Raw genomic sequence first — 27,785 nt, forward strand, 5'->3', positions numbered from 1 at the left:
ACCTGTCTCAGAGCTTTTCTGACAAAAGGAAAAGCTGATTATTTCCAGCCAAACACATTGGAAATAAATACATTGCAAGCTGCAAAAATTCCGGGCATTACTGAATGAATAATGCCCGGAATTTTAACCTATCTGAGAGCAGGGATTTCAGTAATGACCAGAATTTACCAGCTTTAGCCTATAATAATTATCACCTATTCTAGATTGGCTGGTCTTATATATTATATATAATTTTGGCCATTCATACAATATTGCCAGACATTGGAGTTTAGTAAAGATCATTTTAATAAGTAATTTGGCGTTACTCGTGTAGGTGATGCGGTAAATATATTGCCGTGGCGTAATGCCCCATAACGCTGCTTTAAAATTGGCGTTAAACACTGGTAACAACAATATTTAAATTTAAAGACCTTTAAACAACCTGGTCCATTAAGATTTCAGTAACAGTTTGGGAGACACTCAAATGCAATTCAGTGGACCAAAAAAACAAAAGCACGCAGACAATTTTAAAAGACATTTATTTTAGATCTGACAGGTCAAAGCACAATTTCAACAAATTTAGGACATACCTGATCCTGACACCTTATTTAAAGACTGCTTGTTGCATAATACAGCTGTGGGTTGTACACTTCAGTTGCTTTGGGCTTAAAAAAGGCATTTAAAATGGGGCAGTCCCTGTTGGGGTCAAACTGGACTTCTGATGTGTGGCATGTTTAACATTGTTAAAAGTATGTGTGATTGATGCCCGAAAAGAAAAAAAATACAAAAACAGACCCGGAAGAATTTTTCTAATTATTTTTTAAACATGCTTTGGACGGTGTTTGTACAATAGTTAATCTCTTTCATAAGACAAGACTCGTGGCACTTGAAATCTATATTTGCATTGAAAAGTACTTATGAGGCCATCATTACAAGATAAGATTACATTGAGGACCTATGAAGAACAAGGTGGTTCTGGCGCAGCAGCCAAAGAGTGGGTCCCAAACAATTGATGTTAAAAATAATTCTTTATTAATCCATCTAAAAAAGTGGAGGCACTAACCCTCCAACATTCCCAATCATTTTGACTGATTATGTATATAAAAATTTACAGAATTAAAACCAGTGTCCCTCTGAAGCTGAACCATGCTATCTTTACCCCCAGTCATCCCCTGGTTCACAAGACACGCATGGTTTTAGTTGGATGCTGCATTAAAAAAAGTATCAACTTTCCCAAAGGGACTTTAAGCACGATTATTTTGTCAACAATGTGGGACAGCCCCTTTAAATTCTTAAGAGAAGAAAGGACTTTCAATCTTCCACAGAAATTAGATTAAGGCCCCAACCAGTATATAGGTGATAAATTAGTTCCACCGTCACCTTAAAACAGATAAAATCCTATGATGGCAATGTAGACCATTTTTACTAAGCAGTGTTACACTGTAAAGCACCTCTAAGCCCATTCAATTGAACAAGCTGTAAGGTGTCTAAGCTCTTAGCACCGCTTGTTAATATGGCCTTGTAACCCCAAACACACAACGGTCACTAAAATACAATTCAATCATGTTGCCCATATTCTTCATCAAAAAGTGTACCCTAGATATGCACAGGACATCGCCCGGGGATAATTTATCCTGCACAAAATATGGTGATTCGAGAAGCATCATATTCTCCCAGGCCAAATTTACAACATAAATGAAAAGCAATAAAATGAAACATTAGCAGTGGGGGCGGAGAGAAATGTGTTTGTATAGATAGCAGACAGTCACCCCTTGAATGTAAGAAGGGTTCAAATAGAACAATGCATTCAGCACATTTATTTTACCTTTAAGCTTCATCACTTTAAGATAAAAAGAGAAGGGGGGGCAATAAAGTCAAGGAACTTAGGAGGAAACCCAACTTCTAAAACATAATTGTGTAGCAAAATTATTCTCTAGTTCCTGGCTAGGCTTAAGAACGGCATCTATTTGTGTTGCCGACAATGATTAGACAACAACTGAAACAAGGAAAAAGTTTTGAAGGGTAGGAAATACCGTGCAGAAGGCCGCTGTCTCCAGCGAGAATTACTGATCATCAACATGCTTTATTCATTCACCACAAATAAAATCTCTAAATAGCTCAATATGTATATAAAATATATATTATATAGATGGTTTCATTTATTTAATTATATTAGCAATGTGTTTGTATTCTGGGGACTATGCACATGCATCTATCAGCTGCTGACAAATATTATTTTGCAGACTTATGGGGGGAGGGGGAGAATAATGATTTGATTGCTCTAAAATGTATTCTCTTTCCCATCAGCTTTTCTGCTGCTCTGCAACATGTTCTGGAGTACGGGAGTCAAACTCGGTCCTCATGGGCCCTCAACAGCACAGGTTTTATGAATATCCCTGCTTCAACACAAGTAGCTGAAGCCTGAGTTTGACACCCCTGTTGTAGAGCAATGAGATGTACGTAACTGCAGCAGAAAAACATTTAACAATCTGAAGACCTGGTGTGCCAACGAACCCTTCTCTCAGAGCAAGACTTGTAGGTATGAGGTGTGGTTATAAACTTAATGTTTCCAAACTGATCGCACTGCTCCAAGAGAAACTTGGCAAAGCCTTTGCCAGGATTACCCAAAAATTATTGCAAAATGTACACGTTACATAGTAGAGGAAGTGAAAAAAAAAGACATACAGTATGCCCATTAAGTTCAACCTATGCTAAATTTAGAAACTATTTATCATCTAAACTCTAGAAAAAACAAATCTCCCTCCCCCTTCCACATATGCGCACTAGTGATTCGATTTAGGGAAAACCCCCCCACCATTTGCAGGAAAAAAAAAATGTATACTGTAAGCGCCAATGCTTGTTTTTTTTGTAATGATTACTCATGCAAGAATTAGGGGAGGAAAGACTCTAGAGAGGCCTTTCTGAAACAGCAGTGAAGCTCTTCACACGGGCAAAGAACATTGGTGTGTACATCTTGTCAATGTCAAATGCGGTGACAGCCGTCTCTCCAGTGGATCTGAAACAGAGTGCACAATGAGATTATTTACAGTTTAAAGCAGGATTGCAGACCTATACAAAAGTTAGCCTATCCACAAACAATTACAGTACTTCCATCCTTACCCATTAGTATTTTATAACCTGTGGAATTATTCTGGTTATTTTAAATTGGAGTTTTATTTTATATGAACCGCTAAATTAACCATCTAATGGGCAAGGCCAACAAACAATCCTTCACAATGTGTATGCTGGAACTCAATATTTACTGTACCCAACGTATATACCTGTAGGGAAAAAGAGCTATTTACAGATACCGTAATGTGCAGTCTGATGCTTCTCGGTTATATCGGCAGCTGGTCTTATGTGATGCCAAGACAGTGTCTGGAATGCTCCATTCATTGGTTATCCCATTTTTTTGGCTATCCCTATTCTTCTGATTAGAATCAGAGGTATCCTATATCCAAAACAATCAGATGCTTTTGCAAATGAAGCTCATTCATCCATACCGCAGTACTGCCGTATGGATGAATGAACTTCATTTGCAAAAGCATCTGATGTTTTGGATATAATCCACCTCTGATTCTAATCAGAAGAAACAGGATAGCCAAAAAATGGGATTAAAATAAATAAATAAATAAAAATAGGTACGGGGCAGTAATGGAGGTTGCCACTTAAAATTGCATGAGAGACAGACCATGACAGGTTTGCTGCAGTACATTATACACCAATGAATGCATGATCAAACCAAGAATCACAAACTATGGAGACCAACACCGCTACTAAATTTCCACGTAAGAACCAGATTAAATGTATCCCGTCTCCAATGCCTGATGAATACCCACGTAAAAACCATAGTGCTCCACAAATCCTTGCCAATTACACAGTACGGAGCATTTTACATGGTTAACATCTAGATATAGCTTCACTTTCAAACTTACCTGTACGTAATATGGCAAGAATGATGGATCCAAACCATTTTGTTGAATTTGTGACGACCGCTTGAGCATAGCTGAAGCGCCACGTGGAAGCTGCGGTCTGTTTCCGGCACAGGGGCACGACGGATATATCGATACTTTTGGTACTCACTTGGTTTCTGTAGGATGGATAGGAGGTGGTAAATGGTGTAATTTAATTCTGGGATATTCAGCACATAACAACCGTGCAGCTATTCTCTTCTCCTTTAATAGTGCATGGAATGCCTAGAATTGTACCCTTTCCCTTCAAACCTTTTCTATTATAGTACCCTGCCAAACACCAACACAATGCTATTGCAAAAGTAGAATTGCTTCATTTACTTAAACCCTTTGCTGCTGGATGGACAGGCAATGTATTATGTTACCAATAGTGTCCGACTGCTGTCCAAAGTTATAAGGCTCATCATATAGAATGTGTGTTGTGACCTCTTAGGCCAAAACAGAATACTACTGACAACAGGCAGAGAATGTTTTCTCTGGAAGGCAACCATCACATTGTATATACAACATAGAGCTCTACATGAAAACTGTACATGAATACAAAAATATATACTTTCAGTCAAAATGCCCCAATAGTAAGTCACAGTATCAGCTTTGAATGTTACCAACTTCATTAAATGTACTATTTTAAATGGGGTCTTTTTAAACAAGGTTATAAAAGTTTTGTATGGCTCAAACCATTTTACCAATTATATGCTCAAACTTAAGAGGAAAATGTGAAAATTACAAGTGTTTACATTTCCACTACCTAGTACTAATTCCTACGTAGCATACAGTGATAGTCATAATAGGAAAAATACCACACAAGCACAGGCAAAAACTTACCTCTTCCTTCTTGTTAGTTATTACTGCAAAAACTTTGGTTTGGTTGTCTGTATCTTGAGACATGCGGTAATGGCCAAGCAGCATTGGATCAGTTCTGCATGGGTGAACCAAGGATGGGAAGCAATTAAGTAGAGATGCTTGTGTTTCAACAACATATCTGAAAATGCGTGATTGAGTTGCCGCACTGAAAGGATTTAACATGTTAACTGTGAGCTCTTAAACCAGTGTTTTTGAACAGGATTACCAGGACCCTTGGGATTCCCAAGCATCCTTAAAGAGTTCCCTGTAATTTTCAGGTCATTTGAAAATTGTACCAAATACAGAAGAATGTACAATGCATCTGATCTCAGACGCGCTATTAGAGAGGGTTGGGGTGCCGCAGAATGCATTTGATCTCAGACGTGCTTAATAGAGAGGGTTGGAATTCCTTACAATGTATCTGATGACAGACGCGCTATTAGAGAGGGTTGGGGTTCGGCAGAATGTCACAATATAAATTATAGAGTTTAACAAAAAAAAGTTTTTAAAAAAAAACTGTGTTAAACAATGCGACTGGAATGTAATATGTGCTAGCCATGCAAAAGTCAGCATTAAATGCTGAAACTATTCTGCCATGTCGAACATGGCTTCAAGATTCATAGAAAGCAGGAGCATTGCACGGGGGCACATGTGAAAATTGCATAACCACATTGTACTTATATATAACAAGGGAGTTAAGCAATAAACATGAGGTTTAATATCTTAAAGTTCAGCAGCACAATATTTATACAGTTTTTTTTTTTTTTTTATGGAACTTAGAAATTTAGTTAGCAAGCAGTGGTAATTACATACTGAAGGGTAAATGGCTTATTTATAAAAAATATTTTACTGGGAAGTAATACATTGAAAGTTACCTTTCGTTTTCAAGTATGTCCTGGGCACAGAGTTATGCTTAGTATTATGCCAGAAGTTAATACTCACACAACAAAAATGTGGCGTGTTGTTTGGATGGCAGGAAAAAGAGGTTCTACTGGGAGAGGTCCTCTATCAATACTATTACTCCACAGAGTTTGCTCACAGTCAGCAGCTATTGCAGTGGGAGCAGACACAATTCTAAACCCAGTCAGATAACAAAAAGGTGTAGTTTGGTCATGCCCTGGCTTTGACTCCAAGAGTTAAGTTTTGTTGGACTTGGTGGGACCTGCTTATTAAGCAGGACTATAAAATGCAAAAGGGGTGAGAGTTGAAAAACCTGTGAGCTGGCTATTATCTTAGCTGGAGCACTGTAGGAACAATAGCAGATGAGGTTGAAAAAAAAAAAAGACAGAAGTCCATCAAGTTCAACCTATGCTAAATTTAGACTACAGATACTTTATCCTATATCTATACTTACAGTATTTTTATCCAGAGGAAGACAAACCAAAAACCCCAGTGAAATATCATCCAATGATACCTCTTAAGGGGAAAAATGAATTCCTTCCTGACTCCAAGAATTTGCAATCAGATTACTCCTTTTCTTTCTAAAAAAAGATGTCCAACCTTTTTTGAACAAATCTATTGTATCTGCCATCACAGTGTACATAGATAATGAATTTCACATTTTAACTGCCCTTACTGTCAAGAGCCCTTTCCTTTGTTGCTGGTGAAATCTCCTTTCCTCCAACCTTAAGGGATGACACCATGTCCTTTCTACTGCCCTTGGGATGAATAGTTATTTTGAAAGCTCCTTTTACTGTCCCCGAATATATTTGTATATAGTTATATACCCTCTTAGATGCCCCTTTTCTAATGTAAATAAATCTAATTTAGCTAGCCTCTCCTCAGAAGTCAGATTTCCATCCCTTTATTAATTTGGTGGCTCTTCTCTGCACTCTCTCTAGTTCCGTAATGTCTTCTCTAAGGAGTGGTGCCCAAATTGTACTCCATATTCAAGGTGTGGTCTAACTAATGCTTTGCAAAGGGGCATCATTTTGTATACTTCCCTTCCATCCATTGCCCGTTTGATGCAAGATAAGATCTTGTTTGCCTTTGCAGCTACTGCATGACTTTGGGCACTATTGCCAAGACTGCTGTCTACAAGCACTCCTAAAGCATTCTCCATCAAGGATTCCCCTAATTTATCCCCATTTAATTTGTAAGTCGCCTGTTTATTCTTGTTTCCCAAATGCATAACCTTACATTTATCTGTATTAAACCTCATCAGCCATTTACCTGCCCAAGTTTCCAGTCTCTCCAAGTCCTTCTGGAGAGAAATTATATCCTGCTCTGATTTTACAACCTTATACAATTTAGTATCGTCAGTAAAGATGGAGACTTTGCTCTCAATGCCAACCTCAAGGTAATTAATAAACAAGTTAAAAAGCAGGGGTCCCTGTACCGATCCCTGAGGTACTCCACTCACAACTTTAGTCCAATCTGAAAAAGTTCCATTTATTACAACCTCTGTTGTCTATCTTTCAACCAGTTTTCAATCCAGGTGCAAATATTTTTACCATGTCCAATTTGCTTTATTTTGTACACCAGCCTCGTGTGGAACCGTATCAAAAGCCTTTGCAAAATCTAAGTAGACCACATCAACTGCATTACCCTGGTCTAAATTCCTACTTACCTCCTCAAAAAAACAAAAGTTTAGTTTGGCATGATCTATCCTTCATAAATCCATGCTATTACTAATAATTTTATTTTCCATTAGGTATTCCTGAATATTATCCCGTATTAAACCTCCAAGTAGCTTCCCCACTATTGAAGTCAGGCTTGCAGGTCAGATTTCAAACAGAAGCGGCAAAGTCTGCTTTAAAGGTGGGAAGGGGTCTCTGGAGGTGATTAGCCGGGTTCATTTCCATGATACATACTTCCGAAGGTGCCTCAGTTTTGTAGAGTCCCGGGTGAACAATATGGCAGTTTAACGATCCCAAGTCACCGGGGTCAATAAGAAGTCGCTATCCATCACAGCTTCCTATTGGCCTGCATGACCGGGACCTTTAAACCTGTATGACGAACCTGGCCAGTGTTTGTAAACACTGCCATATACAAAGCGCTTTATTTATATTTACAAAAATTTGAATCTTAGACTAAGGTCGTGGATAGAGTAGGCAGGCGCGCACGAGATGGAGAGCATGGCATCGCGCGCACCTGTTGCTTGAGCGATCCGTTGCCTTAGGGATGGGAGTGGTAGGCACAACGGGGAGGTGTGGCAGAGGCGTGACATCACGAAGCCGGTCCGCCTTCATTGGATGAACCGATCACGTGACCCAGCAGTCGTGCGACCAAAACAAAATCTTTTGTCTGCTTCAAATTCGGCCACGCCATCGCGCGCTCTATGACCTGCCTCATAGAGGTACGGCCTTTTGTACGCAAGCCATGCGGAGTATGGACGCAGCCTAAGTATTTTTAAAATGTTGACACTCCCCCCCCCCTCCAAAAAAAACCAGTACCTTGCATTTTTCGTCCGTAAACGAGGTACAACAGTTTGCGGCTCCTCGGGTGTGGTCAGCATTATAACTTGACCATCTGGAAAGAATCTCAAATACCTTAATAAAAATAATGAGAGATTAAAATGATATTTTACTGTACAAGAATGGTCCAGAACAAAAAGCTAACCCCCCAGAAGGAAAAAGCCAAATTAGGTTCTTTCAATATCTCTAAAACCTGAGACACCCTGGGTCCCGAAAATACAGTAACAACAAGAATACAGTAGGAAGAAAAGCTACTTCAATTTGTTTTGGCTGTCGGGAAGGTACAAAAAAAATTGGCTTTATGATTGCACAGTCGTTGACAGTAGTATATGGGTGGGCCCACGACCAAACTGGGGCTTAGGGCAAACAGGGGTCACCTGGTTGAAATGCCCCCACCCAAACTTCCCACAACGATATAGATATATAGATATATATAGATATCTATCTATATATATATATATATATAAAAAAAATTCAAAAAACACATCCATGGAGTACAACCTTTGTTACTTGGGTAAGAAACCCATCGTGAATGATATATAGATACTGTATATAGATATATATCTAAGTACAGTATACGATGGATTTCTTACCCAAGTAGAACTTAAAGGTCACACACAACCACACAAAAAATAATATACAGTATATAATCATTTTTTATAAAAAAAAATTAAAGTTCCCCAAGCCATGCGTTAGTTTATCACAGCTTATACCTATAATATTCCACTTGGTGCCAGGCCCGGTAAAATCCATCCAGAGACTGTTCTCCCATGCGTATGTACGTGGTCTTGCTGATATACACACCTGAAAAGAATAAAATATATTAACTCCTTGTGTGTGAAACAAATAATAAAAAAAAAGAATTACAAATAACTTCCATGTTTTATGTAAAAGTAACAATGTTTTAACATATACAAACAAGATATAAAGCGCTAATAAACAATCTATAATATAAAAATATATAAAATAGTGGTGACCACAGTGAAACTGTCCCTAAGTGACTATGCTGCTGAAATAAAAATGGTCCTTAGTCCATTTTGATTGTAGAATAAAAAAAGAGAAAATACTCTGAATGTTTTAACATAGTAGGCTAAACAAATAGTATTATTGCACCGAGAATCACAATACACCAGTCTTCTCCTAAACGCAGACATATTTGTGGCAAAGTTATTATATTAAATCATTACTGCATAAAGCATTTATAGCATGCTATGCAAGTCCATGCAAAGACAAAAATGTAGTGACATTTTAACTTTGCTTTAAAGTTTGTAACTGTAAACCTACTGTATAATGAAAACGATTCATACATATTGCAGATCAGGCTTGTTTAGTGTAGCACAAATCCTACAGCTAACCCCTCTGCCACGTGGAAAGGAACCACGCTTCTACTATTCGCTTATTGTTGTCCAGTGAGAACTTTATTTGCGCTGTAGTGTGAGAACACTAGTGTGTGCGACTTTGAAATAACCAACACAGACAATAAACTAGATGTTTTATAAGCGGTTATGTAAAAGAGGCAAAGAAGTGGGGAGCGCAAATATCAGTGATCAGGTGAAATAAAGAAACAGAATTGTGTGACAGAAAATCAGCAAAAAGCCCGTCCACACAAAGTGATGGAAGAAAGAACGCGCATAACCACACAAAACTAGCAGCTCTAATCTAGAGTAAGTGGCAGAGGCTTTCGTTTGCAGCGGTCTCTCCTTGTTTGATCTTGTAGTCGGCAGAATAAGCTTTTGAGTGAAACGCGTAGTAGAAAATCTACTGCTGCCTTGGAGACTGCTTCAAGCCTCCTCGTTACCGGAGCTTCTGGGACTGGATGAGTCAGCGCTGATCGAGGCCAGTTACGAGGGACGCACTAGCTCAGTGGCGGTGAGATCCCCGATACTCTAAAGCTCAAACCAATGCGATTTTTATATGGCTACAGTGTGAGGGTGCATTGTGATGTGTTTTACTTACTATCCCTATTCTGCTGACTACAAGACCAAACAGGGACAGACCGCTGCCTCTGCCACTTACTCCAGATTAATGAGCTGCTAGTTTTTTGTGGTTATGCGAGTGCTTTCTTCCATGCAGTGTAGACGGGCTTTTGCTGATTTTCTGTCACATTTCAGCGTTTCTTTATTTCACCTGATCACCAATATGTAAGCTCCCCCCGCTTTTTTTTGCCTCTTGCATATATGTTGAAGAATGAGAACAGTTCTTCTTTCTGGGTTTTGAGCTGCAATTTAACCATTGGCACCTGTTCACATTTCATGGATTATTCTTTTTTGTTAAACTATTTAATTTGTAATCACAGTTTTTGGGAGCAACGATGAACTTTTTGTTCATTATGTAGAAGACCAAAACCGTGATATTGGAAGGCGCTATACACACCACTTATTTACAAATAGTGAAAAATAATAATCTAGTATGATATATGTGTGTAAAATAGAGTGATCAATAGGTGATATTAAGTGACATAAGATTGGGTAAAAAGGCTCAGACCTCCGGTGGGGACTTGTTTCCACAGTCCCCCGCCACATATAACTCTCCAAAATTCCAGAGGGAGTACGATCAAACCCAAAAGAAAAAACAAAATACATAGTGCACTCTGATGTGACAGGTTGATATTAATATTTAATCTTGGCTCGTATAGATTTCCTACTTACATCAGGTAAGTAGTATAATAGCCTTTCTCCAAACTGTTGTGGTTGGATAATAGATGTTTCCTCAGGGTGGGAAAATAGCTAACATGGTGCAGATCAGATTGTCATACCTTTATAAATATAAGTGCAAGCCATACTCACATTTTTACAAGAATAAAAAGCACAAAGTAAAAGAGGAAGATATGGACACGGTGCTGTCTTTATATTCCCCTTTGGATTCGAGTGGTCGTGGCGTCCCTTTGCCGATATGCATCGCTAGCTGCCTTCGCTTCTCAGCAGCTGATGTCCCTCACAGGCTACCTTTGCGGGTTCCTCGGCGTCCAACGTCACTCTCGCGGGATTTCGATCGCGTCACTTCCGGGTGTAGCTCTGTTCGGCTCGTCTGTGTTATTTGTCTTGGCACTTAGCTCCTGATGAAGCAGTCAACTGCAAACCGCGTAGAGAAGCAGAGAGAAGGCAGGAGTCAGATAGCCAAGTGCCATGACAAATAACACAGACGAGCCGAACAGAGCTACACCCGGAAGTGATGCGATCGAAATCCCGCGAGAGTGACGTCGGACGCCGAGGAATCCGCAAAGGTAGCCTGTGAGGGACATCAGCTGCTGAGAAGCGAAGGCAGCTAGCGATGCATACCGGCAAAGGGACGCCCGACCACTCGAATCCAAAGGGGAATAGAAAGACAGCACCGTCTCCATATCTTCCTCTTTTACTTTGTGCTTTTTATTCTTGTAAAAATGTGAGTATGGCTTGCACTTACATTTATAAATTTATGACAATCTGATCTGCACCATGTTTGCTATTTTCTCACCCTGAGGAAACATCTATTATCCAACCACAAGAAGAAACAACAAACCACAACAGTTTGGAAAAAGGCTTTAATACTACTTACCTGATGTAAGTAGGAAATCTATAGAAGCCAAGATTACACATTATGTAGAAGAGACTGAATTGCAACGCAGCACTGTTAGCATGGGAAGGCGGGAAGACGGAAACATTATTGATAAACACAAAAAATAAATACAGCAGGGCCCCGCTTCTCGGCGATCCGCTGATACGGCGGCACCGAGAAGGGGGCCGCCATGTTCAATCCAAAGTCGCGCATGCGCAGAACGGGCAGGTGAGCCCGGCGCAGTTTGCGCACGCAGAGCATAGGTCGCACATGCGCAGACCGGCGAAAATGCCGGTTTGCACATGCGCAGAACTGAAAATCGCCGAATCTGCTTTCCGGCGATTTTCACTATACGGCGGGCCTCTGGAACGGTACCCGCCGTATACCCGGGCCCTCCTGTACAGAATCAAATTTGAAAAGTTTTTCATTTTTGTTACAAAAATAGCTTAATGGCTCTACATTTATCGTCATCATTGTTGGAGAAAATGTACCGTACACATTTTGAAGCCTGTCCGCTTTAAATATAGCCAATCTGATAACCAAGATTATAGCTTTGAAATCCATAGCGGTAGGTTTACCAAGGTCTGTTTGCCGGTTAATGCACCAGATCCGGTGTTCACGTCAAGAGCTGTTAACGCTGGATCTGGTGCGTTACCCCACAATCTGGAAATCTTTCCTCCAAACAAAAACAAAAAAAAGGTGAGATCAAGACTAAAAATCGATTCATTTTAATTTTTTGGGTGGTTATTAATATTAGTCGTAAAAAATTTCAAATAAAAACATGCAAAAGAGCACTTTGCAAAAATGTAACATATGTGAAAACAATGCAGCAAAGTTAATAAAGATTAGAAAATTACATTTTTGTTGCCAGAAATGTGTATGGTTCTTTTAAACTATCCTGATGCCTCAGAGTTGACAAGTGGTAATGCCAATATGTAGCACGTACCATCAAATCGGACACGCGGCCTCTCTAGAAACATTTGCCTCCAGGTGATGTACGGGACCAGCTTGACACAGTTCCTGCCCCATATCTTTAAGCATGCCAGGCGCCAGATCTCAGGATCCCTGCACGAGGGAGAACACACATCTCATATTTTGCCACTAAATAACCAGTCTGTAAAATACTAGAGGCATTATTAATAGATCAAAGGTAAATAATTGGCACCATAAAAAATAAAGTGTAAGTATTTTTAAAAAGATTCTTTGAAAGGTTGATTAAGTCTTTATCAAGTCCCTTGGTGAGGAGACTGTATAGTGAGTGCCAGACCCCATGACATATTAGCTACAGTACACACGGCACTCAAAGGCTAATGGACTAAAGTGTAATAACGGCAGTGACATGTCTAACCATTAGGGTACCACCGGATGCCGTAAACAGAAGTGGAGGGGGCCGCACTTACGACCGATAACCCCTAGAAAACAAGCATGTGCCTATATTATAACTGCTACATCATAAGGGCAATGTAAAGAGTAATGGGTAAATAATGCTCTGTGCTCTTACAATTTTTACCCAATCTCATTTGAGAGAAGACTGTAACCTGTTGTATATACAGGAAAATGGCAATCCAGAATTTGCTTTTTTTGTTCTGTGTAAAGTAATTATGTTGTTATCAGTAGCAATTGATAAAGAGGGAAAACAACAATTAGTCAACAACATTAGACTTATACAGGCACCCAGGAAATTAACTTATTTTTTACAAGCATGCGAGTAAAAAATGTACTTTAATGGTAGCTGAATTTTTCCAAGGAAGACGGTTAAATCGAGAAGTTGAAACAAACAAATCCACCGTCTCTCTCCTGCGTGCCTTACCAATAAGCACCCTCACCTCAGCATCTAATCAACGTTACAAAAATCAAAGAGTAGTGGTGCCAAGGAGACTACATCAACGTTATCTTCATATCATCTCCAATGCCATCCTACCATGGCGGAGTAGCAGCGCATACCCTTAACACTCCTACTCCCGACACATTTCGCAACATCACGTCCTCAGAGCGAAGAAAGTGACACTGTGGTAGTAAACGTGTCAGGGGAAGGAGAGTGTAGAGGTTTGCTGTGACACTCAATGATAATCTCTTAAGGATTCATATACATGTGTACTCCAATAATTTTAAAACACCCTGTCTCTTAGCAGAGGCAGCTGTATACCTTGCACAGATGTAAAAGCCCTTGCAGACCACGGATAGTTGCTCTAACGCTCGGAGATCCAGGTCACTGGAAACCACCCAGCGAAAAATGTACATCAGCACCTCCATTGGGAGCACTAGGAAGAGAAACAGACATTCATATAAAAGCATTCCATGCCAGTACATTACTAGAAGAATATACCGGCCTCTGCTACAGAAAACCCAACATGGTCATGCCACTAATCAGGGAGTATTCTATACAATTGTTAGAATGTAAAACTCAGTAGAAACCTTCTATACTCTGCAAGTATGCATGCATCGCGTTTGTTGTGTCACTTTTCCAACACTAAATATGATTTACCTTTGTGGAATATTGCTTCTGTATAAACACATGGTTCCAATTCCTATTTTAAAATAAAGTGGATATGTTTTCCCCCCAGAATACATTTGCTCTGCAAGGCATTTCAAACCTTTCTAGTTGCAAAGAGGGTCATTAAGTATGATCATGTACTTGGGGTCTTTGCTTTGACAAGTATCTGAAATGGTCTTAATCAGCATTCTATTTGGAAGAGGAATTTCCATTCCAGTAGCATGGAAAATCTCATACCCGAGATATGAGTCTGGTTGACGTCATACTCTGGCTGGCATAGTTTATAGTTTGAGCGCCCTTGAAATGTCAGCTGCTGCTGGAAGTAATATAACAGGTCAGCCATCTTGCTGTCATCATTGGCATCTTCCATGCTGCAAGGAGAAGATAAAAGAATTATCTTACCAACTTATCTGGGAGAAGGAATAAAGCTACTGTCTAATGTTTGAGAGTGAAAGTGAGGGGATGGGGGTGGAGGGGGGTGCTGTTCAAGCCGGTGCCAAAACCATGTGATACTCGGCGAGTCAGGTCATCTCCTTTTCTCTCCGCTGTCTAAATACATATTATACTATAAAAAATCCTGCCTAGGCCCATTGATCAGAAAGTGTATTACACAGATGCCAATGTCAATTGTTAACTAGCAGGATATCGGGTATACTACAGCACTCCAAATTCACATCAGCAAACTTGACCTTCTATACAACTCAATATGCCATTAAATGTTATTATGCAACTTCAACACACAGCATTGTGATATGTTAATTGGACTAGTTTATCTATCTCTGAGTCCAGGCGCAACGTCTCATGTTTTACCTCCAAATACTATCTGGATAAGTTATCTACATTATCTGAGCAGGCTTCTCACCCCTACTGTACACAGCACTGATCTACTTAGATCCGGCACCGGAAACGTGCTATAGTTAAGGTTCAATAAAGAATCTGATCGCACTTTCTTCTCTTACCCAATATCCCACTCTTAAAACCACCTTCGGTCTAAGGTCTTTCAAGACTTTGGCTGTTTCCTACTTTAAACATGAAGATGTTTGTATCTGTAACTTGTAATGTTGTATATGTATTTTGTTAGCAGGACATACTTGAAAACGAGATGTAATGCACAATGTATTTTTTTTCTAGGTCAAATATTTTTAGAAATAAAATGTGAAAAATTCCATTCACTTAACTGTTACCGTGCTTCTTACTATACGTAGTTGGGGAATAATTGAGGAAAAGTCAGCTACAAAGTACAGTACTAGGAGGCCTCTAAAAAGTTAAAGAAGCAGCTCTCCCCAATACCAGAACACATTTGTTGCCCATTATTTGAACGGATTGTCCCCCAGAGATGAACATCTCTTTTCATGGAAAGGGTTAATGGTCCTCTTGGTATGCAACACTGAATCCCCGAGTCTGACTGCATTGTTAATATTGGGCCAGGGATTTTGGAACAAAAGAGGTGGAGCGAATGAGGAAAAATACAAAACATAAGGAACCAGTTTGGACCAATGATAATTATTTGGGACTGAGTTTGAACTGTTGTACAAGGATCTAAGTGAAAGGATATCATGTATTGTTTATTAAGCAGGTCAATATGTAGACTTCCTGGAAAATGAACACAATGTGAAGAATTATTGGACATCCATTGACCACCAAAATAGAAAGGATTTGGTACATACAAGCTTTTTCCAACTCCATCACCATCAGGAGACCAGGTGTAGTTAATTTTAAACTCAATGTCTGGCACGAGTTGCATTGCTCGACGATAAAACTTGATGGCTATAAAAACACAAAAGAAGCAAAGCAGCAGAATTAGTTTTACTTTATAAATTACACTACAGCCGCATGTTAATAAAGTTCAGATAGTTTAACTTTGGGGTTCTAAAGTTTAATAAACAGATCTTACCAAAATATGTACATAATTCCCTGCTAACAAAAAAAAAAAAAAGGAAAAATTCAGCGCAACTTACAACAATAGGGAGGGGAAAAAAAAGTTAAGTATAGTGTAGTATATTAAAAACAAATTGTACGGGGAAATCGATTGAAAAAGAGTCACATTGAGTGTTCAGAACAGGTGTGACTAATCCGTGGTCCACAACTGCATTTGGAATGGCCCGTGTGATGAAGGTACAAAAAAATACAATTGACTGAAAAATTGTTAAAGGAATAAAACTCGGGAGATCAGCTGCTCCGGGGGGCGGGAGCTCCACCGGTCTCCTCCTGCAGCCACAAGTCACAACCCCTCCACCCCCCGCAAGTCAGGAGACTTACCCCTCCTGCCGCCTTCTTCCGCTGCCCCGTGCACCCAAGCAGACGGCTCTCCACTCTGCTATCGCGAACTCCCAGGCTGCTGCTGTCGTCTTCATCGCTTCACTTCTCCCCGTCGCTGAGGGATTCTGCTTCCTCTGGGGCTTGTCCCCGAGAAAGCAGGATCCACTGTGAAATGCATAAGGCCGACGGAGGACTGGAGGCGGAGCTAGATGTGATGAGCAGGAAGTGACATCAGGCGCCGATAGCACTGCTGAGCGCATGCATGAGAGACTTCCCTGCATCTGTCAGTTGCTCCGTCTTTACAGCAAAACAATATTAAGCCTTTTGATATTTGTTACATTTCTTGATTGAACATGTATCCCCCAAATGTGGACCTCTGAACCAGGATATCTACGGTTATTCAAATTCCTATATTCTAGGCACTCCATGTGAGTATTTTAAAAACAAAATAAATATACTACAGTATATTATACTTTTTATTTTCTCCTTTTCGCTCTATTTTTGGACGTTGCGCTGGATTTTTCCTTTGTAATTTTTTTTTAAATCTGTAATCTGACTATGGAACGGTAATTATCCTAGCAGCGTTGTCGTAATTAGGGTTAAACAGTATACATCACGTTTAATCACTTTCAACACTCATATTTCTTCACGTGTGATTCATTCACGCTTTTCTAATACATATACATAATTGACTGTATATGTTAGGATTATTTGCCTGGAGAATGCACCTTGTTTATTGATATCTATAAGAGACCAAAAGGACTTTGCCCTTGTTGCATACTGAAAAAAAAATGCAATATCTTCAACTACTTCCGCATTCAACTAATCCTAGAGACATGTCCTGTACAATTTGCTAATCATTGTTATTCTACTTTCTATTACAAATGTGGGACACATCCTCGTAAAAAACAAGAAGGAACTAGCACTCCAGAGGTCTTCATACAAAAAAGAATAATTTTAATCCACACAGATCAACGTTTCGATTAAATACACTGACCTTTGTCAAGATAAAGTGGTGTGCATACAATGCTCCTTATATCTGGGACTAAAGTGAACTACTTTACATGATACAGGTGAAAGGGGCGTGACTAATCACCGCCCATAAAAAGGGACATTGAGTGTGTTGGTGTATCCTAGATCACACCAATAAACACAGTGATAAAGTTAGCCCTATACACCTTAGCATTGTAAAAAATACCTGATTGCAATCAATCATGAACACCACCATCCTCATAATAGTGTGCAAAACTGGTGGAGCAACCTAAAAACAAACAGCTTCAAAAACTGACGGGGTGCTGGAGGTTATGCTGCAAAGAAAGTCAGCCCTGGGATGCTGCACTTAGGCTATAAATAAATTTGATGGCGGCCGGCCACACACACACACACACACACACACACACACACCTTGGAAAAAGTAAAAGCTTAAACTTTTATTAGAACAACCTGAGAAATGTGCTGACGTTTATGTTAAACAATCACCTCCTTCCACATAAAAACAATTATGTGCACTCTTATCCACCCGTTACGCGCGCGCCTTCTTACTGAGTGCAAGTTAAAGAGCAATGCCCTTCAGAAGCTTATTCGAGTGGCAATATAATGCTAGTATCCTGCCCCATGAGCATCATGTGTTTTCTCAATGTCTAGCATCCGTGGTTGCCATAATAACCTCAGACTGCTCGGGGCTTGGAGGAGACATCCATTTTGACCTAACAGACACTTCCTATTTCATATCCTCAGCTCCTGAACGAAACACTAGATTTTACATATAAGAACTTCCCCTGACGGCGCAAGAGAATATTTAAATAAATAAAACGCTGACCAGAGCAGAATCCGGCTTTACTATTATAATGGCACCCCCCATTGCAAATACATGCACTCGTGATGAGGTCTTGACATGATAGGGTCCACAGGCCATGTATACATATCCAAAGTGACTGCAAGCTCACTCAACTGATACATTTATATTGTACTGCATCTAAAATAGGAAGAATACAGTAGTTGCTTATTTCTATTACAACAAAATACATTTCTATTTAATAATCATTGCTGCTTTGTGTTTTTATTATATATTTTTTGATTACATCAAGTAGGGACAGGGGCATTCATCACATACAGTAAATATTTCGGCAGTACCTTCATATAAAGCTCCATTTTCTTCTTGTTCTGCTGCTCTAAGGAAAAGTTCTCTTGCCTGCATACAAGGAAAGCAGATTGACTCACAAGCATTCAGCATCTCAACGTTAACACTACAAAGATGCACTGAGACTAGTGAGGGGTACGGTGCTGGGAAGAAGCACGTAGAATGCAGAATATATATGGACTAATCGAGTTTCAGATCATTAGTATTAGTCACAATTATAAAAAAGATTATACGAGTGCTCTAGCAACTGGATCAAACAAAAATAGTATAGGATATAACTACAGAAATCCAATGTGGGTAATGATAATAATTGTGCATATAAACAGTCCTGATACCTTGGAAATGCCAAATTGACAGATGTCCCCTGAAGGATTGAAAAAAGTGCGGTGCCCCACACTTGACCAAAACCTCATTGGCGGTGTCTTCCAGGAATAGAACTTCAATCAGGGTACAGTATATGTTACGCACAGTATAAGTAGAAGCTGCCCACTCCAGGAAAACCTCTGTGGCATGCCAACTGCTGCAGTTGAACCCAGTGCTGAAGCGTAGAAAAAAGCAATGCACAGCCAGGATCAGGGTCCAAAAAAACCACTTTTGCTTCATTAAGACATGGTTAAAAAATAGGACAATACAACCCTCCGACGCGTTTCGTACGGCAAGTACTTTATCAAGGAGTAAAGATGTCATCTTCCCTGAACACTTTTAAACTCTGAGACCCAGCTGTGTTTTCGCGCCTAAAACGTAATGACGCATGCGCGCATGAGCCCTCCGACGTCCAGCCAGTCAACCACACCGAGTCTGCGGTAAAAAAATATAAGATGCAATTGTCTCCTCCCTTACGTCACATCACCGCCTCATAACAGGGTATGAGAGAGCGTGCGCACACAAGTGCCTGCATATGCGCCAACCATTAACCCCCAAGGAGAAACCCCATACCACCGGCGGTGAACGGCTTCACAGGATGAGACGACAAACAAACATACAAAATGAAAAAACTAAAAAAATTATACTGTTATCATTTTATGACAAAAGTTGTCAATACTAAATTTCCAATAAGGGAAAATGTCAATATGTCTCTCTGCAACCACACTCTTGTGTGATACTTTTTGTGTATTTTTGTATCTCCTATCAATTATACATAGGGATTCACATATTCTCAGTACTGAGACAGATTAAACAAACTACATGATGTATTCCTTATAGTAATTCAAAGAAAATCATAACAAATGCCATTTTTACCTGCGTGAATAGAATGGCATTATAGAAACTACCTAATCCAAGTCAAGGCAAAGAAAGACTCACCCACCTACAGAGATCTAGTAGAATCATATATCAGACTACTAGCATCAATTTCCTGTATACTCTTTCACATATGATTGTTGTAAGAGGATACATCATTTTTCATAATACCTTTTATATGTATATTATAAATCCTCTATTAAGGCAATAAAGAGACTTCCAGTTTTTATTCTTAAATCAAAAAATTACTACGATTCAATTCAACATTAATACCTTCAGGTGCTCAGAGTTTAAAAGTGCTCAGGGAAGATGACATCTTTACTCCTTGATAAAGTACTTGCCGTACGAAACGCGTAGGAGGGCTGTATTGCTCCTATTTTTTTAAACCATGTCTTAATAAAGTAAAAGTATTTTTTGGACCCTTATCCTGGCTGTGCTTTGCTTTTTTTCTATGCTTCCACACAGTTAAAGTTATACTAGAGTATATATTCAGAAAAAATACACTCGCAGAAAATCACATTTTGAAGAAACCGGCAAGTGCATGATTGCCACAAAATTTAGACAAAAAAAAAACACACACAAACAACCACAAAAGCAATTCAGATACAGAGTTTCTTCCATCTGATAAGGTTGCAAGCATAAGCAGGGAAACAGCTTCATAGCAACTCCTTTGACACTGATGACTGCACATTTGAAATGTAGATTATATTTACATATCTGACATGGTGAAAGATTGTTGTTCTAATTATTCGCTAAACCAACTATGACATTGTGTAAAGATGGTCTCTGAGTATTTGTGGAGCAAGAGCCACTTAACTCCAATAGCTTTCAGTGTCATACTTATCTGAAGGAGAAGATCACTCGCCCAAACCTTATGAGGTAACTGTTTTTGAGAGTGAATAAATGAGTGTGTCTGGTTTCTATTTTATGTGTGTGCTACGTGTATATATGGGATTGAGGCAGTGCCCCAAAGTTTAATAGAGCACTTCATCAAGGTGCCTTCTTTCTTGTTTCCTTTTCCAGTTTCTTCCCTTTTGTAGCGTGGCCTTTTTTTGTTATTCTTTCTTTTACATCAGTAAGGCATGTTACTACTTTTTACAGTTACCGAGTATTTAGAAAAGATGCGGATCTCTACTACGGAGACGTTATTATTCCTCTATAGATTTATACAATACCTCATCTCTGCTCATATATGCCCAATAAAACTTTTGTTCACATACCATGTTTTGAGGCATGGCATGAAAACATACACACATATACATATATATGAAGCCCTCTGTCTACACAAAAGGTTATATTTGACAAATGTACAATGACAATGTGTGGCCTGTGATTTACCTTCTCCTCTTTAGCCAAATCTATTTTCCCTCTGGTATCTGGGGCCTTTCCCATAGGCCCTCTCGCTGACGCCTTGCGGGGTCTAGTCTCTGCACCTCCAGGACTCACTCCGGGAGCGAGTTCAGACATCCACCGAGCTCGGAACATCTGCAGCTCTTCCTGAAAGACAGTGTATTCCATTGCAGTCTCAATTCAACCTTGTTGGCAACCCAAAGTACTACCACAGCAATACATGCTACAGAAGCCAATGTGATGCTGCTGTGGTAGTACTTTGGGCAGTAGACAATGGTGGCGACTGCTCATGTTTCCAGAACAGGAGGGTCTCTCAGAGCATGAATGGCCCAGTCTTTGTTGCAGAAAGCTGCTTGCTACACACCATGACATGGAGGATAAGAGGGCTCCTAGTAATGTTACGGCTGCTAAGTTATGGTGCATAACATTCCTCCTTATGGTTGGCTCGAATTGTGCCATGCTGCTGCCAAAGTCAGAACCTATGGAAGCAAACAGCACACAACAGAGGTTGCTCCCTGGAGCACATCGGCTTTACCGGATTCAAGGCATATGACAGTGTGAAATGCTGACAGTGGGAGATTACCCCTTTAAATCGTCAATACAAAGTCGCCACCTCCAGAAATGAAAGGAGGAATTAGTACATTACTGAGACTTAAGACTTACACATCGACAGAACAACAAATGAAAGATCCTTTACCTGAAGATTTGTTTCTCCAGGTCTTCCATTCTCGTCAGACTTTAGGATGTCCGGGTAACAATCCTTATCACCTTCCGCCTGGAGAGAGAAAAAGGGAACACACAAAAGGAAATATTTAAGTTTCTTTACTTGCCGTAATCGAGATGGAAAGTTTAAGCCAAATGATATCTTCTAAAGTGGTGTCCCAAAACCAACACCTCATGAATTCATATACAGAGACAGTTCAGCAGCATTTTTCAGGCCACCTGCTACCTTCTCGTTTCTGTTCCCTGAAATCATGGGTGGTCAGTTTTAAAAGCAGCATTAAAATATACACACACACACCTCTGTGTGCGTAACAGATGCACACAGCCGGCAAACTCCCTCCCCCGCCCTGTTTTTTTCCACTTCAATTTTTGACTCTTAAAAAATCCGTCTGGCTCCTAAGTTTTCAGTCTTTTTGTCCACCCTGCAGTCATATTATTGCTGTGGGTGTGTGAAAGTATATTAAACAGCAAGCTACCGCAATGCTTAATAACATGGAAAGCAAAAGAAAAGAAAAATGCTATCAGTGCTGCCCTCGAAAATACAAATAGTCAGCAGGATGGTACCTCTGCAGGAGCAGGAACTCCACTGGCCCCATACTATTGTTTATCAGTTCGTGTAGGGTGCTTGCCCCCAAATTGCAGACTGATTATTTCTTGCGGGAACTTTAAAGTTTTGAAGCATCCCTGAATCGTTTTAGACAGACAGACACTGAAAAGCAAAGTATTCTTAAAAATGCAGTGCCATTCTTATTTACTTACAATTCTTTGAGTTTCTGCCTATTTCCTATGATGTAAACCGTGGTTATTTTTGTATCCAGGCATATCTATGCATTTGTGTGTGTGCATTTCAAACATCTCTGCAGTTTTACATCATAAAAAAAATAAATCAAAACAAAGGAGCAGGATAAAATAATTGAAAGGTGACGTGTACTCCCAAATACGGTAACAAGGATTGTACATGTCACACTTATGGTGCTGGTAGTATCCGATGTACCAGGGCGCCAGACCTTCCAGTACAAGGATAATGTGATTGCAACACAATCAATACCACATTGCTACACAATCAATACCACACGTTCACAACCTGTTCCAAACATCAGGAACAGAAGAGGAAGTCCCCCTCTATCATCCTGATCACTCCTGGCCATGAAGTTCATTGTACGTCAGAACACCATGTGGCATTTCGTCAATGTCAAATAGGGCACACTAAGGATTCATTCTATAGCTCGAGTTTACAGGAATAGCTTACTAATGTCAAGCGCTGGAAACTGCCCTGCAATAGGATTCATATATATCCTTATATATTTAAACCCTCTGCCTTAGCCTTTCTGGCTTGAGGTGTAGGCATTTCTGCACCTCTGAAAATGAGCATGTCTCAGCGCAATATGTGCTCTTACAGACGATTCTTTTAGGTCTGATACAAATATTGTTCATCCACTTTCTATTAAGCACAGTAAGTGTCCCTGATAATTGTAGCTTGCGAGACCCATGGCATTCTAATACTTATCTTAAGCCCCCCCAAAAAATAAAACACCCGGATTGGCAAATATCAGTTTCTTAAAAACACTTTCAGTTCAACTTCTGTTAAGCAGAAGTGTCTGGAAATTAACATGAATTATTAATTTGAGCCTGTGATTAATGATTTTGCAGAACTTTAGGTTTTCAAATAAATAAATATTCACTTATGGGAGACAGATTAGAATCAAAAGGTGGTGCAACACAAACATAAAATGTTCTTTTAAAAATTGTAGGAGTTAGTTTGCTTGGGCAGGACAGACACAACAGGTGTTACACCACTAGGAATCTGCAGCAAGAATGTCAGACTATAGCTAGACCACCAAGGATATACGCAGCATGCAAGCAGATAAATATGCAGTGTAAACAGGATAAGCCTTGGGGGCATCTGACTCAGCAGCGGCTATAACAGGGACGATACATGAACTCCACTCTCTTCTTACACCTAGAGCCGGAAGTGCCAGTGCATTCTAGAACATCTTTTTTCCTCCCATATTAGCTTACAGTAAAATGATAACTAATACAAGTATTGCTGGAGACCAAAAAGTTGGAAACATCAATTTAACCATGTCAATATATTTTAGCACTAAAGCATACTATTTCAACACAAGGATACACTATTAAAAAAAAAAGTGAAGCAAAATGTCACTCTAGTCAGTTAACATCATCAAAACATGAATTAATTAGGCACATCACCCAAAAATGTTTTGCTTTAAAACTTTAATTTGGTTTCAACTTACCCGACCAGTTTCATAGTTTATTTGTTACCACAGAAGTAGTTCCATGGTAACACTTTGCTGCGAAATAATAATAATAATAATAATAATAATAACATGTTCTTGTATAGCGCTGCTAGTTTCTTCATCTTCGCCGCTGTCTGTCGGCTCCCCTCTCCCTGCCGTGCGCGCGCGGCACATCTATAGAAAGGCTGACTAACGTCAGCCAACTAAAAATCAGCACGTGCCCAGCACTATAGAACGTGCCTTAGAACACCGAAAGAGAGACTGTTGCATGAATACAAGTTTATACAACTGTTCGGGACACCTAATGATGGCCTCAACCGAGACCGAAGTTTTATGAGTCACTACTGACATGAGAAAACTCTCTTCCCATGAGTGCTAAAGGTCATGTCTATACATACTGTGCTATATACAAAAACAGAAAAATAACAGGCGCACTCAGAGCGTAAAAAAGTATAACAAATATTTTATGGAGTCAAGGATATAAAAAACACACTCACAAACATAACAGAATAAAGAGCAATTTTGAGTATTACTCAACCAGCCAGACGCAGGAACCAGGTGTCGGGTGACTTCAGTAAAGTATCCGGTGTGGGTGAACTGCAGCAACCTCGGTAATAGCCTCCGAGTACCGGGGAACATGAGGAACGCCGCCTTCCTCCAAATCCAGCGTCACAGCAGTAAGTTCTCAACTACAAGTACCGCGAGAACTCGATGACGTCAAGGGGATGAAGTCTTTTGAGACGAAACGCGTAGGGAGTGTTATATGGACGTGATATTGTCCAGTTTTATTCTACATCACTCACTATTCTGTACATGGGATTATACCCTTTATTTGCAATATACTGATCCCAGCCGGTCACTTGTTGAACTCGTGGGGACTGTCTCCGGTTGCATCCCTTGACGTCATCGAGTTCTCACGGTACTTGGAGTTGAGAACTTACTGCTGTGACGCTGGATTTGGAGGAAGGTGGCGTTCCTCATGTTCCCCGGTACTCGGAGGCTATTACCGAGGTTGCTGCAGTTCACGCACACCGGATACTTTACTGAAGTCACCCAACACCTGGTTCCTGCGTCTGGCTGGTTGAGTAATACTCAAAATTGCTCTTTATTCTGTTATGTTTGTGAATGTGTTTTTTATATTCTTGACTCCATAAAATATTTGTTATACTTTTTTACGCTATGAGTGCGCCTGTTTTTTTTCTGTTTTTGTAGATATCTTCAAGGAAGTGGTTCATTCGGGCTGCAGTGACTCTTTTGGATAGCATTTGGAGTATTTTTTGGATTTGTATTTTTTATATTTTTTCTGGACTTTTATCTTTTATTATCATAATCTTTATTTATGTAATGTTTATTTTAATTATCCATTTTGTATAGTATAGTTTTTTTTCCATCATTTATTGTCTTTTTATATATATAGTGGGTTTTGGTTGGCGCCATTTTCTTCCTTATCCTGTGCTATATGTATGCGCACACACAGCTGTCTCTTACACATACAAATACTCAAAGTAATCCCATCCCTATATACCAATAGGGACCACATAGTATCTACACACACTTTTAGTAATGCTACAGTCTCTTACATTTCCACACCTACGATATACACTCCCACTCCACACACACCTTTTGTAAAGCACTGTATACACTGTGGGCTCTTTACCAATTTATATTTACATACATACAGTACATACATAGACTCTTACATCACTAACATTCAGGGACCATACACCAAGTCATAAATCGCATACAGCACGGGGGGGAGCGGGTTAGGTTTCAGTCACAGATAATATTCCTACAGTATATGCACTGTTTTTACAGTTAAACTTGCTGCTTTATTCCATGTACCATCGCTGGAAGAAGGGATCAATGTATCTTGAAAGCTCGCACAAATAAAAGCATTTTGTTAGCCACAGAACGGTATCGTCTATTCATTTTTGATTATTAAAGCTCGGCTAACACGGTACCGATACCTCTATACACACACAATATATACACACACACATCCCCCCTCCCCCGGAGTTTACCATGCTATATACACACATATACACCCCCCTCGCACACACACCGGGGGATTACCATGCTATATACACACATATACACCCCCCTCCCACACACACCGGGGGATTACCATGCTATATACACACATATACACCCCCCTAGCACACACACCGGGGGATTACCATGCAATATACACACATATACACGCCCCTCCCACACACACCGGTGGGTTACCATGCTATATACACACATATACACCCCCCTCGCACACACACCGGGGGATTACCATGCTATATACACACCCCTAGCACACACACCGGGGGATTACCATGCAATATACACACATATACACGCCCCTCCCACACACACCGGTGGGTTACCATGCTATATACACACATATACACCCCCCTAGCACACACACCGGTGGGTTACCATGCTATATACACACATATACACCCCCCCTCCCACACACACCGGGGGGTTACCATGCTATATACACACATATACACCCCCCTCTCACACACACCGGGGGATTACCATGCTATATACACACATATACACCCCCCTAGCACACACACCGGGGGATTACCATGCTATATACACACATATACACCACCCTCCCACACACACCGGGGGGTTACCATGCTATATACACACATATACACCCCCCTCGCACACACACCGGGGGATTACCATGCTGGGCGGGGTCCGGAGTTGGCTCCTCGGGGTTCAGCACAGTTCTCGGTCAGAGAAGCGCAGGACGCAGCGGGAGTCAGCGCGGGACCTGCGGGCGGCGGCCATAACTGCGCGGGGAGACCCGGGGGGACTGAGCAGGGAGAGACCGAAGCGAGGAGAACTGCACCGGAACAACAGAGGGGAGGGGAATGAAGGGGCACCGGAACCACAGAGAGGAGAACGGCGGGGACAGAGACACCGGAACCACACAGCGGAGGGGAATGAAGGGGCACCGAACCACAGAGCGGAGGGGGGTGGAGGGGAATGGAGGGGCACCGGAACCACAGAGAGGAGAATGCCGGGGATAGAGAGACACCAGAACCATAGAGAGGATAACCTGGGGGATAGAAGAACCAGCTGGTGGATGAGCGGACGGAGACTCGGGAGAGGAGCAGAGGGGGAGGTCAGTACATTAGTTTGAGGGATTACATAATGTGCAGATCCGTGCAATGACCCCATTATAGGCAGCAGTTGTCCCCTTGCAGGGCGAACCGAAGGGTAGTGATAGCTACTTGCTGCCTTGAGTTATCATGTTGTGCGCACACCACAGTGACACCTGCAGCACTTCTTCCGCATCCTAATACTAAGCAGTGTGCACCCCACACACCGCATCCTAATACTAAGCAGTGTGCACCCCACACACCGCATCCTAATACTAAGCAGTGTGCACCCCACACACCGCATCCTAATACTAAGCAGTGTGCACCCCACACACCGCATCCTAATACTAAGCTGTGTGCACCCCGCACCCTAATACTAAGCAGTGTGCACCCCACACACCGCATCCTAATACTAAGCAGTGTGCACCCCACACACCGCATCCTAATACTAAGCAGTGTGCACCCCACA

General features: G+C 40.6%; 2 protein-coding genes across 3 annotated transcripts in view; one reads left to right on the forward strand and one right to left on the reverse strand.

The window, feature by feature from the left end:
- Window positions 1-501: 501 nt before the first annotated feature.
- Window positions 502-27,205, reverse strand: FBXO9 (F-box protein 9). Its single transcript, XM_075598186.1, has 13 exons — window positions 26,895-27,205; window positions 21,923-22,000; window positions 21,214-21,372; window positions 18,630-18,687; window positions 15,905-16,004; window positions 14,475-14,608; window positions 13,890-14,004; window positions 12,690-12,808; window positions 8,923-9,013; window positions 8,189-8,284; window positions 4,776-4,869; window positions 3,915-4,069; window positions 502-2,995 (listed from the first exon to the last, which is right to left on the reverse strand). The coding sequence occupies exons 1-13, from the start codon at window positions 26,895-26,897 to the stop codon at window positions 2,887-2,889; spliced, it is 1,311 nt and encodes a 436-aa protein (XP_075454301.1). The 5' UTR covers window positions 26,898-27,205; the 3' UTR covers window positions 502-2,886.
- The window catches only part of CILK1 (ciliogenesis associated kinase 1), a 46,997-nt gene continuing 46,395 nt past the window's right edge, over window positions 27,184-27,785 (forward strand). For both annotated transcript variants that reach the window (XM_075598184.1, XM_075598185.1), the window contains exon 1: window positions 27,184-27,339. The gene's annotated coding sequence lies outside the window, so the exon portion shown is untranslated. The remainder of the gene's footprint in view (window positions 27,340-27,785) is intronic.

The sequence above is a fragment of the Ascaphus truei genome, chromosome 4 (genome assembly GCF_040206685.1).
Source record: "Ascaphus truei isolate aAscTru1 chromosome 4, aAscTru1.hap1, whole genome shotgun sequence".
NCBI classification, from domain to species: domain Eukaryota; kingdom Metazoa; phylum Chordata; class Amphibia; order Anura; family Ascaphidae; genus Ascaphus; species Ascaphus truei.